Below are 16,522 nucleotides of genomic sequence, written 5' to 3'. Positions count from 1 at the left end.
GGTCCAGGACCCCAGCTCCTCCTCCCTTAGACCTAGGGATCCAGACCCCCAGCCCCTCTTCCCTCAGGAACACAGGGGTCCAGACCCCATGCCTCCCCATTCAGACTCCGGGTCTGGACACGAGGACAGAACACTCCAGGGGCAATGAGCCCCATCCTCACTGGCTGGAAGCTGAGCGCAGCTTCAGGGGAGAACTCAGGATCAGTTCCCAACCCAGTCCCCAGGTTGGCCTCCTACCCCACCACTGGGGAACCGGACCAGAAGCCTGGGGACCCCAGTTGGGTGTGTTTCCCCATTTGCGGGTGCAGAAACTGAGACGCGCTAGACAGGGCTCCTTTCCTATGACCCCCCCCCTCCCCGCCCCACCAACCAGGCTTCAGAGCTCTTGGATCCTGGGGGGCCCAGCCCTCTGGTTGGTTACACATTCCCCATCGGGGGCCTGGGTGCCCTTGGGACCAGGAGGTGCCTGAGCAGGAGCTATGTGGCCTGACCCCCATTTTCCTCATCACCCTCCTAGGTCTGGTTGCTCGGGATCCTTCCTAACAATGGGGCTCAGTGAGGTCCTCTGGGCCTCAGGCCCCCCACCCCTGGTTGCTAGGGAGGCCCTCCCCCTGGCAACCAGGTCTGAGGAGTCTTTGGGCCCCCTGGACCTTCCCCTCAGGCATCAGTTTACTAAGCAGAGGGAGGCCTTGGCAAGAGGTCTCGGGGTGCCCACTCTTGGGGTCCCCTGGTTGGCAAAGGAGAGATGACTTAGACTCCCCCTTGCTTTGCACCCGGTTGTTGAGAGGGCTCTTCTAACACCAGGGCCCCATCCCACCCCAAGGCCCCTTCCACCTGGTTGCTAAGGAAGCAACTCCCTAGCAACCAGGCATGACCAGGCCAGTGTGACCCCCCCCCTTTTTTGCTTCCCCACTGCTGAGGGGGCTCCCTAGCAACAGAACTTAGAACTTTAGGGGTCAGGCAGGGAGGTGGGTGGGGCCAAGCCGGTTGCTGGGGTGATGGCCTTCAAGGTCTCTCCCCACAGAGGCCCCAGAAGGCTGGGGAGGCAACATGGTCGGCTCTGGGATCCCAGCTTTGGGTCTCCTCCTGCTCATGCAGGGCTCAGCAGGTGAGGGCGCTGGCGAGAGGGTCGGAGGGCGAAGCCGGGGGCCTCCTCAGCCTCCAGTCTCCCCACAGGGCTCTTTCTTTCACAGACGGGAATGGAATCCAGGGATTCTTCTATCCATGGAGTGAGCAGTGGAGGACACCCGGGGTCCCCCCAGGGACAGGGAGCCCAGACTAGACCCCCGGGTCTGAGGGAGGAGGGGCTGGGGGTCTGAGGGAGGAGGGGCTGGGGGTCTGAGGGAGGAGGGGCTGGGGGTCTGAGGGAGGAGGGGCTGGGGGTCTGAGGGAGGAGGGGCTGGGGCCTGGACTCCGGCTCTAATAGAACAGGAGCTGGGGACCCGGGCTGGAGTGGGCTCTGGGCAGGCGGCCTCGGGCCAGGCTGTGGGCTCCGTGAGGACGCTGCCCCTCGTGATGGGCCCCCAGGTTGTGAAGGAGACGTGTGGGACCGGGAGAGTTGCGGGGGCCAGGCGGCAATCGAGAACCCCAATCTCTGCCTGCGTCTCCGATGCTGCTACCGCGACGGGGTCTGCTACCACCAGCGTCCGGATGGTGCGCGGGGAGCCGGGGCCCTGGGGTGGGGGCTGGCGGCGGGGAGCCCTGGGTCTCACCGCCCCCGCTCTGTGCAGAGAACATGCGGCGGAAGCACATGTGGGCGCTGGGCTGGACGTGCGGAGGCCTCCTCTTCCTCATCACCAGCATCTGCCTGTTCTGGCGAGTGGGGCTCGGGGCTCGGGCGGGCGCCCCTGACCCGGGCGTGGGGGCAGGGGGACGGCGCGGCTGACGGTGTCCCCTCCCCGCCAGGTGGGCCAGGCGACACGACATGCTGCGGCTGCCCTGGTTCCTGAAGGGCAAGTGCGACCTGTCCAGGACGGTCTCTTTGTTGTCCAAGGACCGGACTCCGAGCGAAAAGAAGACGCCCTCTGTCGGCAGCATCCCCCCCGGCGCGCCAACGGAGGGGGCCCTGGATGTCTCGGGGGGCACCGAGGGGGAGGGGACGGAAGGCGGCGAAGAAACGGAAGGGGGGGACGAAGATGATTAGGGGCGCCCCCTGGAGGGGCCCCTCAATACAGACGTAGCACAGAGATGCTCGGTCTCTTTTATGAGAAGCATGAAGCAGGGGGGCGCAGTGCTGGGAATGTGTGTGTGTGTGTGTTTTGGGGGGGTCTTGGGCTGACGGGGGGGCCTGGGCTGTGATCACAGGGGATGCGAGGGGACAGGCGTTTGGAATGAGAGAGGCCCGGAGTAAGTGCGGAGGATCTGAGCTGAGAGGTACTTGAGCTAACGGGAACCCTGAGTTGAGTGTAGGTCCCGGGCTGTGATCATCGGGGGTCTAGACTGAGGGGGTGGGGATGAGTGGGGGTGGCCTCAGCTGAGACTCCAGCTGGGCTGGGGGGGGATTCACGGGCATCCGAGCCCCTCATCTGTCCTTCTGCCACTGTCTGACAGTCTCTGCTGCCCACCCGCCAGCCTGTGGGGTCCTGCGGCCCTTGGGCCAGCAGCCGATCGCCCTGATTCCCACCAACGCCGGACGACTGCAGCCCTCGGCCTCGGGACGGAAACCTTCCCGGAAGCTCCTTACGGTTGAAGATTCATCCTGCCCGGCCCCCTTCCTCCCCTCTTCCTTTCTCAGGAGACAGAGCCCACACCAGCCTACCCTCCACACGAGTTTTGTGTTTTCCCCAATAAATATCTTGCAGCCTTTGTCCCTCGTCTACCTCTCCGGGGACCCCAAACTAACTGAGGACAATGGGCTGCAGGAGGTCTGGATGGGGGGTTGGGACTGGGCTTGAGATTCTGGCCTCCCTGTCCGACTCCCCCCCCCACCCCCCCACCCCACTCCCCGCCCCTGGCTCCTGTCCCCCCTCCACAAGGGGGCCACCTGGATAGCTAGGCTCCTAGGGCCCCTTCCCCTACTCCAGCAGTGTCCCTCCCCAGACAGACATGCAGTGCTGGGAGGCAGAGCCGTTTATCTGGGGCAGGAGAGATGGGAGACAGGCAGGCGTATCCTGGTGGCCAGGGGCTCCTGGGCGTGGCAGCACGTCTCCATCGGGTGCTCACAGCTGGGGCCACGCGTTCATCTGCAGAAGGGAGGGTGGGGTTAGTGGCGGCTTGGGACCCCTGCATCCCAGGTCCACCACACACGGCCAGGGGCCCCTTCCTCCTGCTTTGGCCCCTCACAACGGACTCTCACACTTGCTCATTCAGGCTCCTCCGTTCTTCACAGCCTGCTGTGCAGCAGCAACTGCGCCTTTAACGCAGTGGACCCCAGGGGTACAGGGTGGAGGACAAGAGGCAGGCAGAGGCCGAGAGAGGGAGAGAGAGAAGTCGAGGGGACCACAGAGGCACAATGATACAGAGGGACATGGGAGATGGACTGTGACAGACACAGGGACACAGAGAGACAGAGAGGCGGAGACAGAGAAGATTACACGGGGGAGAAATGACACGGGCTGGTGCTGTGCATCTCAACGGGTTTTGGTCCCAGAGGCAGAGAAGAGCGCCTCGAGTCCCACCCACAGTCCCTCTGTTCAACTTCCAGTTCTCTGTCTTTTGGGTGCTGGAGCCACCTCGCCCTGCCCGTGATAAGAGTCCTGTCTTTGGACAGGCCTGTTCTCCTTCTCAGAGGGGCCTAGAGTCTGATCAGCTTGGCCAGTTTCTGGCAAGTGGTTCTGGCAGCAGAGGTCCGCCACAGCTGGGTTAGACTTCTGGGCAAGGTAAAGTGTTTCCAGGGGGTAATGTTAACCAGTGCTTGTTATTTCTACATGGTATTTCAAATTGTGTATTAGCTCATGCTTTGTCTATGCATACATTTGTTCGTCTTCAACTGTTTCCTCATCTGAACCACAGAACGTAGCATATGATCTGGGTGACTATTCTCGAAATTCTCTCTCACACACACACAAAAGGTATATAACTAGCATCCTTCTGGTTGCAGAGGAGGAAAGTTAATTCATCACCAATAGAGAATGTCTTAGGACATGGATTTAATTCGTTTATGGAACCCCTCATTTGGGAAACTGGTTTGGTCATCCATCCATTGTTCCACTTACCTATTCACCTACCAACCAACCCTTTCATCTGTCCTCTCATCTGTCTGCCTACCCATCTAACCCAAATCCATTCAATTATCCATCCACCTAACTGTCATCAATCAGTCCCACTGTATTGGGAATTCCCTGGAGGTCCAGAGGTTAGGACTCAGCACTTTCACTGCCGTGGACCTGGGTTCAGTCCCTGGTCAGGAAGTTTAAATCCGACAAGCCACACAATGCAGCCAAAAACAAAATACCAAAACCCCCACCGTATCCATCCATCCACCCACCCATCCATCAACCAATTCATCCATCCATCCATCCACCACTCATCTATCCATCCATCCACCCACCCACCCACCCAATCATCAGCCTCTGACTTCCTGAGTTCACTCTTAGCTGGAGAATGCTAAGAACAAAGACACCAGAGACCCAGATCTTACCCTCTAAGGTCTCCCTCTTGGGTGTGAGAGACAGTATCAGTACACACACACACACACAACACATGGCAATATAAACAATAAAAGAGGGTAACTCAGACCATGAGAAGACCCAGAAAAAGGCACTGAAATCGGAGTAGGATCGTAAAAGACATCTGGTAAACTCTCTGTGCAGAGTGAAGACTACAAGTGCGCCCCTGATGAAGGTGAAGGCGTGGACAGAGGCCAACTGGTGCGAGACATCCCGACCATGATGGACGGGGGTGGGGGGCAGGGGTGTCATCATCACTGCCGAGAAGGCTGGAGAGTGGGGGACACACACAGTGAGCGGCTTGGATTCAACCAGAGGGCAGCAGGGAGCCACAGCAGGTCTCTGCACTCTGGAGAGTACAACAACTAGCCCCCCTTGGGCAAGAGGTGGCACCTTTTGGGGACCTCAGTGTCCTCCCTGGGATGTTACGGTAATACTAGTGACCTCAGAGACTGTTCCACTGGGAGGACTGGATGGGAAATGAGACTGGGTGTGCCTGGAGACTGGAGACACTGGGACCAATATCCCCAAATATCCAAGGAGCCGATAGTGACTCTCCGGCCCTCATGGCTGAGGTGTGTGTGTGTTAGTCGTTCAAGTCATGTGCGACTCTTTGCAACCCCATGGACTGTATATAGCCCACCAGGCTCCTCCGTCCATGAATTCTCCAAGCAGGAATTCTGGAGTGGGCGGCCACGCCCTTCTCCAGGGGATCTTCCTGATCCAGGGATCGAACCCACGCCTCCTGCACTGCAGGTAGACTCTTTACCATTTGAGCGACCTGGAAATTCCCAAGTCTGAGAACGGGCTCTCATTTGTCTCTCCCGGCCTACACTCACGCGTACTGTCTCTGGGTCTTCGTCCTCTGATCTCTGTGTTCTTCGCTTCTCTCCCTCCCGATCTTGACCTCTACCTGTCTCTCTTCCCCGCGTGTCCCTGTCCCCGTCTCTCCACCTCCCTGTCCTTTTGACGTCTCTCCCCTCGTCCCCGACCCGCCCCGTCCCGCCTCCCCACCCCTCACCTCGGGCTCACTCGGTGCCCGCTCCCGCCGCCCCGGGCCCGGCCTCCAGCGAGGCGAGCTGCAGGCGCACGCGGCGGGAACCGGCGGCGGGCGGCGGGGGCGTGCGGGCGGCGCGGCGCGCTCCCCGGGAGCCGGGCGCGGCGCGCCGGCCGGCGGCGGAGGAAGCCGGCGCCGACCAGCGGCGGGAGAGCTTCCGCGCGAGGCGGGCGAGCGCCGAGGGCCTCAGGCCGTAGTCGCGCTCGAGCTCCTGGCGCGAGATCTCGATGTTGCCGGTGTACCAGAGGATCCAGCCGAGCAGGCTCAGGAAGACGAGCAGCGCGCCCGTGTAGATAAGCAGGTCGCCAAAGTCGCGGCCGCGCACCTGCAGCTGCGCGAACACGCCGGTCAGCAACGCCGCCATGCCCGCCACGTCCAGCGCCACGGCCAGCAGCAGCGCCATCCGACAGCGGCCCAGGCCGGACGCCAGCCCCGGCGCGCCCGCCGCCGGGGACGGTGCACCGCTCGGCGGGGTCCCGGGCGAGGTGCACACGGCCGGCGCCGCCGCCATGGCTGGCTCTGACCCGCGGAGAGCGCGTTCCGCGTTCCGGGTGCGGCCCGGGGCGGGGTCAGGATTCTGCGCCAGGTATGCCCGGCGCTCTCCTGGTCACCTGGGCCGGGCCGGGTGTGGAAGGGCCCGGCCTGGGGGCGCCCTGGCCCTCAGGAGCCGATGCTGGGGCCGGCTGGGCGCACAGGTTAGTGTGGCCCGGGCCCCCTGTGCCCCCAAGGAGTCTGAAGCCGCACGTGGTCCAAATTCAGGACTTTCTGATGGCGGCACCGTAAGGCGCGGGGGGAGCCGTGGCGTTGTTTCTCTGCCTGCCTCCCGCGCCTCCTGGGCAGCGGGCCCCGCGGTGGAGACACGTGGGGTCAAAAAACAAGTATCAGACAAAGCCCTGGGCCCCCAGGAGGAAGCAGAGGATCAGCAAGTCAGGGCGCCTTAAGGGATGGAAGTGGGCACTTATTGCCTGCCTGCCGAGGTCGCCTGTGTGGTCCAGAGAGAATGAGCCCAAAGACAGAACTGTGGATCGTACTCACAGGAACTCTGTCGCCACCATCAGATTTAGAGCACGCCACTGGAAGGAGCAAGGCAAACCCCAACGTCCCTGTTTGCTCAGATTTCTCCTGGGGCCTCGGGACTGTCGGGACTCATTAGGGGCGAAATCCAAGGGCAAGGAGATGGACAAAGCCTCTGCCCTCGAGGAGTTCCTGGACATAATCACGAGTTGTCCTGATGGAGGTGACATAAGGCCCTGCCGTTCCTTCTGTTCACTTGGGAGTCTCGCCAGGCTGTGACAGAGATGTATCAGGCGAGGTTCTTTCCCCTTAAGGAGGACCCTGACAAGAGAAAAGAAAAGTTGCATAAAGCGTAACGGCCGTGAACGGTGCTGGTGGGAATGGGGCGCCAGGCCGCAAGGCACAGGGAAGAGGGGGAACGGGAATGGAAGCTCTAAGAGAACCAGAGGTTTCGCAGGCAAATCTCCTCTCCTCCAACACAACTCGCCCTTAGAGGAAATCCACGTCCCCCCAGGGTGGCGGACTGCGAGAAAGTTCGGTCCAACTTCTCTCTAGACTCACAGGGTTCAGGCGTTAAAGAGGTGCCGGGGGAGGGCGAATTGAGAGAAGGGGCTCCCGGGGATAGCCGAAGCTTTCCGAAGGTGGCCGAATGGAGACCGAGTGTTTCCGAAGCGATCCGAAGTGGGCATGTGGCAAGAGGACGGAAGGCGGCCCTCCTTCCGAAGGGCGTTTCCGGAGAGTTCCGAAGATGTTCGAGCGGCCTGCTGCCTTCGTCGGGAATAGCCGACGGTCTACGAAGAAGCTGGAGGCCCTTGAAGTCCCTGGAACTGGGGTTAAATAGTTCACGCACTCACAGGTTCATTTATCAGACAGATGTGTAGTGAGCACCCATACTGTGCCAAGCATTGGGTGGCCATGTTGGAAAGAAGCCTCTGAGGAAGGGGACTTGGGGGCCTCTGGAGTGATACCCGTTCGGAAATCCGGCCGTGGAGTTCCTAGGACACATAAAGGGCCCTCCCTAGCGGAAGGCTTCCGAAGGGCCCCGAACGGTTGGCGACTGGCTGGCGGAAATAGCCGAACGTTGACGAGCTGCCTCGGAGGCCGGGGTAGCCGACCGCACGCGCGTGTCCAGACAGGAAGCGGAAATGCGTGTCGATATTAAAGGCGTCGCCCCGCCCCCAGCGTGCCTCTTTCCGTCTCCGGCCGCCGCACCGAGAGGAGGTGAGTGGAGGCCTCTTCCTCTTCCCGCGTGCCTACCTCTCGCGCCCGCTGCCCGTGTTTGTGCCCCGGCCTGGTCGCTCTCACCGCGCCCCTCGCGTTCTTGGCTGCTCTCCGGCGCTGCCGCCTTAGGTCTCTCTGTGTTCTCATCGCCTCGTCCCCTGTAGTGAGTCTCGGCCGCCTGAGTTCAGCCCCGCCGCCTTAGGCCGCTCAGCCCCACCTGGCAGACTTCTAGGCGCCCTCGGCCCACGTGGTGCCCTCCCCCCCATTCCCCGCGAGGACCCAGAACACCCCTTCTCTGTGGTCAGGTTTCTGCCTGCTGCTCCCCTGACGTTTCCCGCGTCCCCTTTCGCCGCAGTCGCCGCCATGTCCGCGCATCTGCAATGGATGGTCGTGCGGAACTGCTCCAGCTTCTTAATCAAGAGGAACAAGCAGACGTACAGCACCGTAAGTGGGGCCCCGACGCCTCGATCGGAGGAAGGGGCCTGCACTATCGCCCCTCACGACCGCGATTCGTTCCCGTTCCCAGGAGCCGAATAACCTGAAAGCGCGCAACTCCTTCCGCTACAATGGGCTCATTCACCGCAAGACCGTGGGTGTGGAGCCGGCGGCGGACGGCAAAGGGGTCGTGGTGGTGATGAAGCGGAGATCCGGTGAGCCTTTACCCTGGCTGGGCCCAGGCAACTGACCCCCATCCGGGGCAGGGGGCTGTGGCTTTTCAGTGTCGGTGCTTGTGCTGTTGAATCAGGATTCCTGGGCTCGAGGTGTTTGCTTGGGAGGCTGGTTCCTTTCCAAGCGAGCCTACCAGTTACACGAGCTCATCATCTGAAAAGCGGCGAAATTTATAGGACCGGAGTCAGGACTACAAAATTGCCGCTGTTTGATGATGTTTTAAGAATAAATCCTGAAGCACCCCAGGTGGAGGTGGGCGTTAGTCTCTCCACAAGTGAGGAAACGGAGGCAAACAGATGAGGGACCGACTTTTAGTTCCCACATGTGGGAAGTGAAGCTTCTGAAGCAGTAGTTAGACTCGAGTTGTGGCTGGGGGAGCTCAGAAGGAGGTCTCAGCATCCCACCCCCACCCCCCCCATAAACTGGTTTCCCCCACAGACTTGGTCTTTAGACTTTTAGAGGGGTCAAGGAGAAGAGGGGTTTCTGGATAACAGCTGAGTTAGTGTATCACACCTTCCACACTTGTTTTTAAATGGGCACTGGGTTTTATGAGATAGGAACGAGTTTTTCCAGGTCCCTGATTGATTTCTCTGTGGGTTCTGACCTCTGTGTCCTGTTCATTGACAGCACCGACCACAGTTGCTGCCTTGTGGTCTCACAGGGACAAGGGTTAGCCTCTCTTCCCAAGAGTGCAGTCCCGGGGCAGCCAGTTGGTTAAGCTGTTAGGCTTCCCAGATTCCCACACTCTTGAGAGCCCTGTTCTGGGGTGCTGGGTCCCAAAAACCTTGCTTTGCTTTGCTTTTTGGATTGTTGGTAGCTCTTTATGGGCTGTCAGAAACTGGGTTGACCTGAGGGGGTAATGTGGGCTCCCTTCTGGGGTCAGCGAAGGCTAACATCAAACCTCCAGTGTGGTACAGGGTCCTCGGCACACCCAGACACACACACACACACACCCCGCTGCCCTTCCTCCTCCAGTCCCTCCTGTGGCTCCAGATCACGCCTCATTGTTAGGGGCCAGGCCTCAGAGCTCCGCCTTTTGGACTTTGTTGCTGAGACTGTGGTAGCTTGGGCCTGGGAGGGTGTGGACGTGAGAGGAGCAGAGCTGCTTTCTGGGGAGCACTCACTACCTGGCCCGTGCGGTGCCAAGTGCCCTCCTCAATTGGGTTGAGACGACTGCTGTGTACATGCGACCTTACACATGGGAGCCCACCTTTGTCCAGTGAGCTGAGCAGTGTTGTCTCCAGGCTGGGGTAGGGAGGAGACACCTGTATCGGTGCAGGGCCTGGCCTGTGGTCGTCCCTATGAATGTGCCCTAAGTGGAGGTGGGAGATGAGGCAGCCTCCTGCACTCACACGGCCCAGGCACTCGGTGTCTCTGGGTGGGATTCTGCCCTCAAAACAGGCGTGGGCACCGACATTCCAGACCCTCCCACTGACCCTTGGCGCCCCCCCTTCTTCCCGTCCCCCCCAGGCCAACGCAAGCCGGCCACTTCCTACGTGCGGACCACCATCAACAAGAACGCCCGGGCCACCCTCAGCAGCATCCGGCACATGATCCGGAAGAACAAGTACCGCCCGGATTTGCGCATGGTGAGCGGGGCTGGACCCCCGAGGCGGGCGGGGGCCCGGGGCAACTAGGCGTGCCGTGAGGGGCGGTCCTCTCCGGACTGTGGAGCAGGACCTGTGCTCTGAGAACACAAGGTGGGGGGCACAAGCTCCCAGGGGAGGTGACCTGAGCCCGCCTTGCCTCCAGGCCGCCATCCGCAGAGCCAGCGCCATCCTGCGCAGCCAGAAGCCTGTGATGGTGAAGAGGAAGCCGAGCCGCCCCACCAAGAGCTCCTGAGCCTCTGGCCTCCCCTCCCCAGAGCAATAAAGCTGTCAGCCACCGCCTCCACTTGAGTCTTCTGTGCAGACTCGAGTCTGTCCCTGCTCCCGTCTGTTCCCCAGGGACCACCGGCACCACACAGGTTCCCCAGCATCTTGGGTCTGAAGGGCCAGCTCCAGGCAGGGGGCTTGAGTCCGTGGCCCAGCGTTTCTGCCTGTCTGGTGGTTGGTGTACATTCAGACACTAGGGAGACAGGAATTGCACATGAAGTAAAACCTAGAATGATCACAACACCACATACTGCCAGTGTATGCTGAAACTTGAGGATAAACATAACGTGGAAGTTTCTGGTCTCCAAATAGTCTCCTGAGGGGTGGGCATCTGGATGGAGGTGCAGTGCACCTCCGTTCGGGTAGTTCTGTGGCCTGTGAAGGTGACGTGTGTGCTGTCTGGGGCCCTGGCTGTGCACCATTGTTCGTCTGGGGTGATCTGGAAGCCCCGGTGGGAGCTGCAGTGGGGAGGAGAGGTGCAGACTGACCCTGCCCTCAGCTGAGGGTCCTGGCAGCTCACAGTCTCCCAGGGGACCCTGCAGGTTTGAACTAAGGATCTTGGGACTTAGTGGTGGGCAGGGCCCACTCGTGCCTTGGCCTTTGGTTCTGGGCCAAGTGCCCATCTGGGAAGGGAGCTTGCCTTTGGGGGCACCAGGCAGCTCCTGAGTCCAGGACCCTGTGGGGCCTTGTCCCCAGTGGCAGAGGGGAAGGCAGTCTGCAGCGGCCACATCCTTGCATAGCCTCTTGGCTAGGAACCTGCCTGGCCAGCCGTCTGCCTCCTGCTGCATTGGGAGTGAGCTCTCCGGCCCTACAACCCTGACCTCATCTGCTGCCCGGTTGCAGATGTCTATCCCCTCCATGCCTAGCCCCCTCGGCTCTCCCCACTCCACTCTGCGGCAGAGCCTGCCTTCAGCCCTTGTCCAGGAGCACAGCTGTCTCTAGGGTCTCTCTTCGCTGGGTCTGAAGTTGGGTTTGCTGCTGACTTCCTGGTGTCTGTTACAACCAGGATGTAGGCACCGACGCTGGGTGCCTCTCTGGCTCCTTCCAGCTTAGTTTCTAGCTGTTTGGCTTTGGGCAAGTGAGTGCCCCTCTCTCTGCCTCTTAGAATTAAGGAGGTTAATGAATGCCTGGGGGACAGCCTACACATGGTGAGTGCGGTAATTAGCTGCTGGTAACGAGATCGACCTGTGGCGTGTATATGTGTGTGTACACAAAAGTGTATGCAGATACTTGTGGAGTGGCTGTTTTCCAGACACCCCATGAAGCAGATATCCCCACCTTATAGATGTAGAAAGTGAGGCTCAGATGAGTAAAGATAACCCACATCATGGCTCCTGGTATGTTCCCAGTGTACCTACTGTGTGCCAGCCATCCTGCCTTCGTGAGGACCCTGCCCCCCCTCCCAGCTCTGCTCTGGGATCAGGAACTCCAGCTTTCCTCAGCAGATGTGATTATGAACCCTTCCTGCCAAACCTTCCTCCCCAGGTCTGTTCTCAACCCTGGTTGGGCAGTGTCTGTAGTTCCGGTGGAACTTTGGTGACTTAACACCTGCTCAGAGCTCTCCCACGGTTCCAGTCCCACTCGGAGAGGCAGCCCTTGGCCGTGGCCCCCCCCTGCCCCCCCTGGCCGCCTCTCACTGAGCCCCTTGCTGTTCTCTGGGAGGTGCTTGCCCACATTGAACCTTGGTCCTGGGAACACCCACCCCAGTGAGTGAGTAGCCCAGCACCCCAGCAGGCCAGAGGCACGCAGCCATGGGCATCTGCTGTGCCGTGTGGCAGCTGGTGGTCAGATGCGGGGGTCTCCTTGTCTGCCCCGGATCCCTGCTGCTCTGGGCGCTCAGCACACATGCAGTCCAGCTGGGCAGATACACATCTGGCAAAAATGCTGGATGCCGTGACAAAGGGAAAATCTGGAAAGCAGCAAGAGAAAAGCAACTCATGAGGGAGGGCCAGACTGACTGCTGGCTTAGTGGGGACCGTGGGGCCAGGGTGGGGAGAGCGGAAGACAAGTGCCCAGAGATGCCCCCCTACCCCCCACAACACCCCTCTCTGCGCCAGTGGCCAAGCTGCCTGGGTGCCAGTTCTATGCTGTGGCACTAGTCTCTCGGCCTTGGTTTCCCTCTACGTGAAATGAGTTCCTTTCATGTCTGATTCCTTGGGGCTCTGAGAAGCAGAGATCTTGGTTCTGTGTGCTGCGTCGTGTCCAGTGGTAACCTAGGGAACATTTGCAGAGTTGAGTGTAGGGCACGCCCTTGGCAGCTGCCCCACACAGGGTCACTCAGCAGTGGAAACCTGCTGTTGAGGGAGGGGCTGGCCTTGATTGAATTTCCGTCTGCATGGTTACCTCAGGGCTCCACCACTCCTAGGCTGTGCAGCCTTGGGCTGGTTGCTTGACCTCTCTGTGCCTATGACACGTCTACTTCGGTAGACCTTACTTTCTAGGGTTGTTGAGGTTAAATGTGCAAAGAGCTTGTAACACGGCCTGCTGGGACAAGTCCGCAGATCTCCCTTGCATGTATAAATGGGTGCAATTTATCTTGAGCAGATGGACTCAGAACGAACACAAACATCTCTGTGTCAACAGCTACTTGCACACAAAACGATGCTTGGGTTTTTCAGAGCACTCTGAGGACGAATCCACGTGGTCATGCCTGCTGCTCCCAGTCTTCGTGAGTTATGTGAATATCCTTGTGCCCTCTGCTGCATTTCCTCCAGGCTGTCTCTACCCTGTCCAGGAATTTAAAAAATTTAGTTTTGTTACTCTTGTAGTCATCTGCTGGAATAAAACCTATTCTTTAAAGTCTTCTGTTATGAAAATAACGTGTGCATGTGGTTTGGAGACATGCAAGGAGCCCAGGAGCCCAGTTGGGGACCCAACCATGCCACGTGGCATGTGGGATCTTAGTTCCCTGACCAGGTATCGAACCCATGCCCCCTGTAGAGGAAGCACGGGGTCCTCACCACTGGAGAGCCAGGAAGTCCTCGTGCCCCTTGGCCAGGCTCTCACAGCCAAACCAGCACATTGATTTCAGCAACTTCGCATTTACAGAGGAGACGCAGCCAGGAGACACCCTGTCCTGTCTTCACAATTTCTGTGTAAATCCAAAACTGTTGTTAAGTCTATTAAAGATGACTAAGTGTTCACCTCTCAGGCTGAGAAAAACTCAAGTTGGATAAAAATCAGTGCTGGTGAGGCTGTGAGCAGGGGTAGGGTAGGGGGTGGACACAGGTTGCTAGCGGTGTCAAGTGGTACAAACCCACGGGGAACGAGTTGGCAGTATCTGTACAGAGTTGTACACGGATGTACCCTCTGGCACAGGAATGTCACAGAAAAGGGTGACTCTGCAGACTTCTTGTGTGCCCCGGGCTCCATGCACCGAGGTAATTTCTTCCAGTGTTGTTGGTTTCTTTGCCATACATTGGGGCGCGACTGAGGGCATGGAAGGGCTGGGTGCTATAGGACAGCCAGCCAGACATGCTAAGTCAAAAAGCCAAGGTGTGACATGCTGTGTGCAGGTCACTGGCAGGTATACACAAACGAGACAGTGGATGTACGAGCACAGGTGTTAGGGGACTTCCCCTGCTGGTCCAGCGATTAGGACTCTGCGCTTTCACTGCTGAGGGCACGGGTTCAATCTCTGGCCGAGGAACTAAGATCCCACAAGCCGTGTGGTATGGCCAAAATTATAAATAATAAAAAGAACATATGCTTAAATTTGGGGGGCTTTCCTGGTGGCCCAGTAGTAAAGAACCCACCTACAAATGCAGGAAATGCGGCTTCGATTCCTGGGTCAGGAAGAGCCCCTGGAGAAGGAAATGGCAACCCACTCCGGTATTCTTGCCTGGAAAATCCCATGGACAGAAGAGTCTGGTGGGCTACAGTCCATGGCCTCACAGAGTTGGACATGAATTAGTGACTAAACAACATGCTTAAATTTGCTTGCATTCCCATAGAATTTCCTCAGAAAAATACAAGAGAACCCACTGACACTGGTTGTCCCTGATTAGGGAGTTGGGTGCTGGGGAGATGGGAGTTTGAGGGAGCCGTTCTAGTGAAACTTAGTTGTCTTTAAAAATGTAAGTCAAGACATTGCATTTAGAATGGGTGCCGCACATGGTGTTCCAGGCTCTGCTTTCTTGGGACAGTGTTTGCAGGTGCTAATGTCACCTTCTGGTTAAATTTAAAAAGAGAAACGGTAGCATATTTTATACAGTGTTGGCACGTTGCTCTTTCTTACGTACTATGTTTTGGAGATTGGTCCATCTCTCATAATGCGCTCCTTCATGTCTTTTTGTGTGTTTTGTCTTTTTTAAAAATTAAATTGGAGGCTAATTACAATATTGTAGTGGTTTTTGCCATACATCGACATGAATCAGCCATGGGCACACGTGTTCCCCATCCAGAACCCCCCCTCCCACCTCCCTCCCTTCATGTTCTTAAAATCCTGAAATACAGCAGATGCACAGAAAAGCACACATTGACACATTTATATGTTTTGCTCCTGGGCTCCTTGCTGGTTAGGGGTAACCAGTATCCTAAGCCTTAGGGAAACAATTTTCTTGCTCTCAAACACAGCGTGACCACCGTGGTATGTGTGTTTAGCAGCAGATCTTGGTTTTGATGGTTCTGGAACTGCATGCGATGGCGTTCGGACTGTGGGTCTCCTGAAACTTGCTTGTTTGGCTGATGGCAAGCTTTTCCACGCTGCTGCGAGTGATGGCCCACTGCTCTTGTTGCTCCTCAACTGTATACAGGCATGTTTATATTGCTTGCAACTTGGGACAAACGTGGCTTTGCAGCTCGTGCTGTGTGTGCAAGAGTGCTGAGTAATGACATACTCGTGCTTCCGGCCTTCCCACCGCGTCGCCACGTGACTTATTTCCCGCTCCTGCCAAGGGTGCACCGTGGACTGGGAGAGCATCCATGGCTCTGCACTTGGCACTGCCAGGTCTAGCGGGGTCAGCTCGGGGTTCCCATCACTTGTGATGGTGTGAACCTTCATCTGTTTGCCTGGTCGTCACTGGGATTCCCCCTTTTGTGACGTATTTGTGCAAGAGCTTTTGCTTTCACATTTTTACTGACCTGTAGGGGCTCTTCACAAATTTAGATTTGTCCTTTCCGTTGTATGTCTTGTTAACTATCATCTTTCCCACTGAACAGAATTCCTTGTTTTAAATTACATAAAATTCCGAGATGTACTTTGGAGTACAATACACCGGTTTTAAATATACACATGTTCACATAATTATGCAGCCATGTGAGCCCCACCATAACCGATCTGGAACGTGCTCATCACCAAGGTTCCGTGTCCTTGATCCTCCCTGATCCCAGCCAGCCAGGGATCTGCTTTTGGCTGCCGTCTAGAATTTCACGGAAGTGGAACCAAGTATTTTGTACTTGTATGTGGCTTTACTCAGCGTTTTGTGTATTCAAGTCGGCTCCCTGCTGTCCCTTCACGCTTCTCCAGGATTTGCGGCCTCGCCCTGGCCCTCCACAGCCGCCCACAGGTGCAGTGACTGCCACTCTGCCCTCCTGCAGATGAGGAAACTGGGCAGGGAGGAGGGCCATGCCCCAGACCCACCCCCTTCCCACCCAGACAAGCTCCTGCAGTCAAGATCTTCCCCAGGGCTTATCAAACAGCTGCATCTAATCAACTAGGCCCTACCAAAGGGCCAGGTCAGCCACAAAAGGGGGGCGTGGGGTGAGGGCCCTGGCTGCTTCCAGCTGAGGACAGCCCCAGGCCCACAACCCAGGAATGGGAAGCCTGGAGAAAGGAGCGGGCCTAGTCAGCTTCACTTGAGACCTGAGCAGCAACCCGCCCAGCAAGAGACCGGTGTCATGAGGCCTGGCAGGAGAGTTAGAGGCCCCCGGGAGTACGCTCTGCAGCCAGAGCCGGACCAAGAACCCAGGGCAGGGCAGACACGTGGGGCCTGCACCCGCCGCCTGGCCAGACGCCACCAGTCCGCTGTGCCCGTTTCAAGACAAGGTCAGGAGTGATCGGGACCAGGCCCCACCGACCACTGCACCCAAGACGGGCCAGGGTGCCGCTGCTCACAACCCAGGCAGTGGAGGTGCAGAGC

The 16,522-nt window shown here is 58.3% G+C and overlaps 3 protein-coding genes across 8 annotated transcripts; 2 read left to right on the top strand and 1 right to left on the bottom strand.

Moving 5' to 3' along the window:
• The first annotated feature begins 1,050 nt into the window (after positions 1-1,050).
• TMEM190 (transmembrane protein 190) lies at positions 1,051-2,540 on the top strand. The gene is made up of 5 exons (XM_055552313.1): positions 1,051-1,108; positions 1,194-1,229; positions 1,528-1,653; positions 1,731-1,815; positions 1,906-2,540. Exons 1-5 carry the CDS (start codon positions 1,051-1,053, stop codon positions 2,141-2,143), a joined length of 543 nt encoding a protein of 180 aa, XP_055408288.1. The 3' UTR covers positions 2,144-2,540.
• Positions 2,541-3,054: 514 nt separating this feature from the next.
• On the bottom strand, positions 3,055-7,756 carry TMEM238 (transmembrane protein 238). Of its 2 annotated transcripts, XR_008704080.1 has the most exons (3): positions 7,240-7,756; positions 6,700-6,999; positions 3,055-3,182 (listed from the first exon to the last, which is right to left on the bottom strand). XR_008704080.1 is itself a non-coding variant. In XM_055552659.1 (2 exons), the coding sequence occupies exon 1, from the start codon at positions 6,173-6,175 to the stop codon at positions 5,636-5,638; it is 540 nt and encodes a 179-aa protein (XP_055408634.1). In that variant the 5' UTR covers positions 6,176-6,675; the 3' UTR covers positions 3,055-3,182; positions 5,629-5,635. The 2 variants fall into 2 exon arrangements, 1 of the variants encoding a protein (XP_055408634.1); XM_055552659.1 differs by lacking the exons at positions 6,700-6,999; positions 7,240-7,756 and adding an exon at positions 5,629-6,675.
• A 1-nt stretch (position 7,757) lies between these two features.
• Positions 7,758-10,457, top strand: RPL28 (ribosomal protein L28). Of its 5 annotated transcripts, none has more exons than XM_055552656.1 (5): positions 7,758-7,899; positions 8,205-8,343; positions 8,426-8,549; positions 10,039-10,157; positions 10,321-10,457. In XM_055552656.1, the coding sequence occupies exons 2-5, from the start codon at positions 8,263-8,265 to the stop codon at positions 10,408-10,410; spliced, it is 414 nt and encodes a 137-aa protein (XP_055408631.1). In that variant the 5' UTR covers positions 7,758-7,899; positions 8,205-8,262; the 3' UTR covers positions 10,411-10,457. The 5 variants fall into 5 exon arrangements, with proteins under 5 accessions (XP_055408631.1, XP_055408629.1, XP_055408628.1 ...); XM_055552654.1 differs by having other exon boundaries at positions 7,831-7,899; positions 8,255-8,343; XM_055552653.1 differs by lacking the exon at positions 7,758-7,899 and adding an exon at positions 7,905-8,028 and having other exon boundaries at positions 8,255-8,343.
• The last annotated feature ends 6,065 nt before the right edge of the window (positions 10,458-16,522 follow it).

The sequence above is a fragment of the Bubalus kerabau genome, chromosome 17 (assembly GCF_029407905.1).
Source record: "Bubalus kerabau isolate K-KA32 ecotype Philippines breed swamp buffalo chromosome 17, PCC_UOA_SB_1v2, whole genome shotgun sequence".
NCBI lineage: Eukaryota > Metazoa > Chordata > Mammalia > Artiodactyla > Bovidae > Bubalus > Bubalus kerabau.
This window is presented reverse-complemented; position numbering and strand designations above follow the sequence as displayed.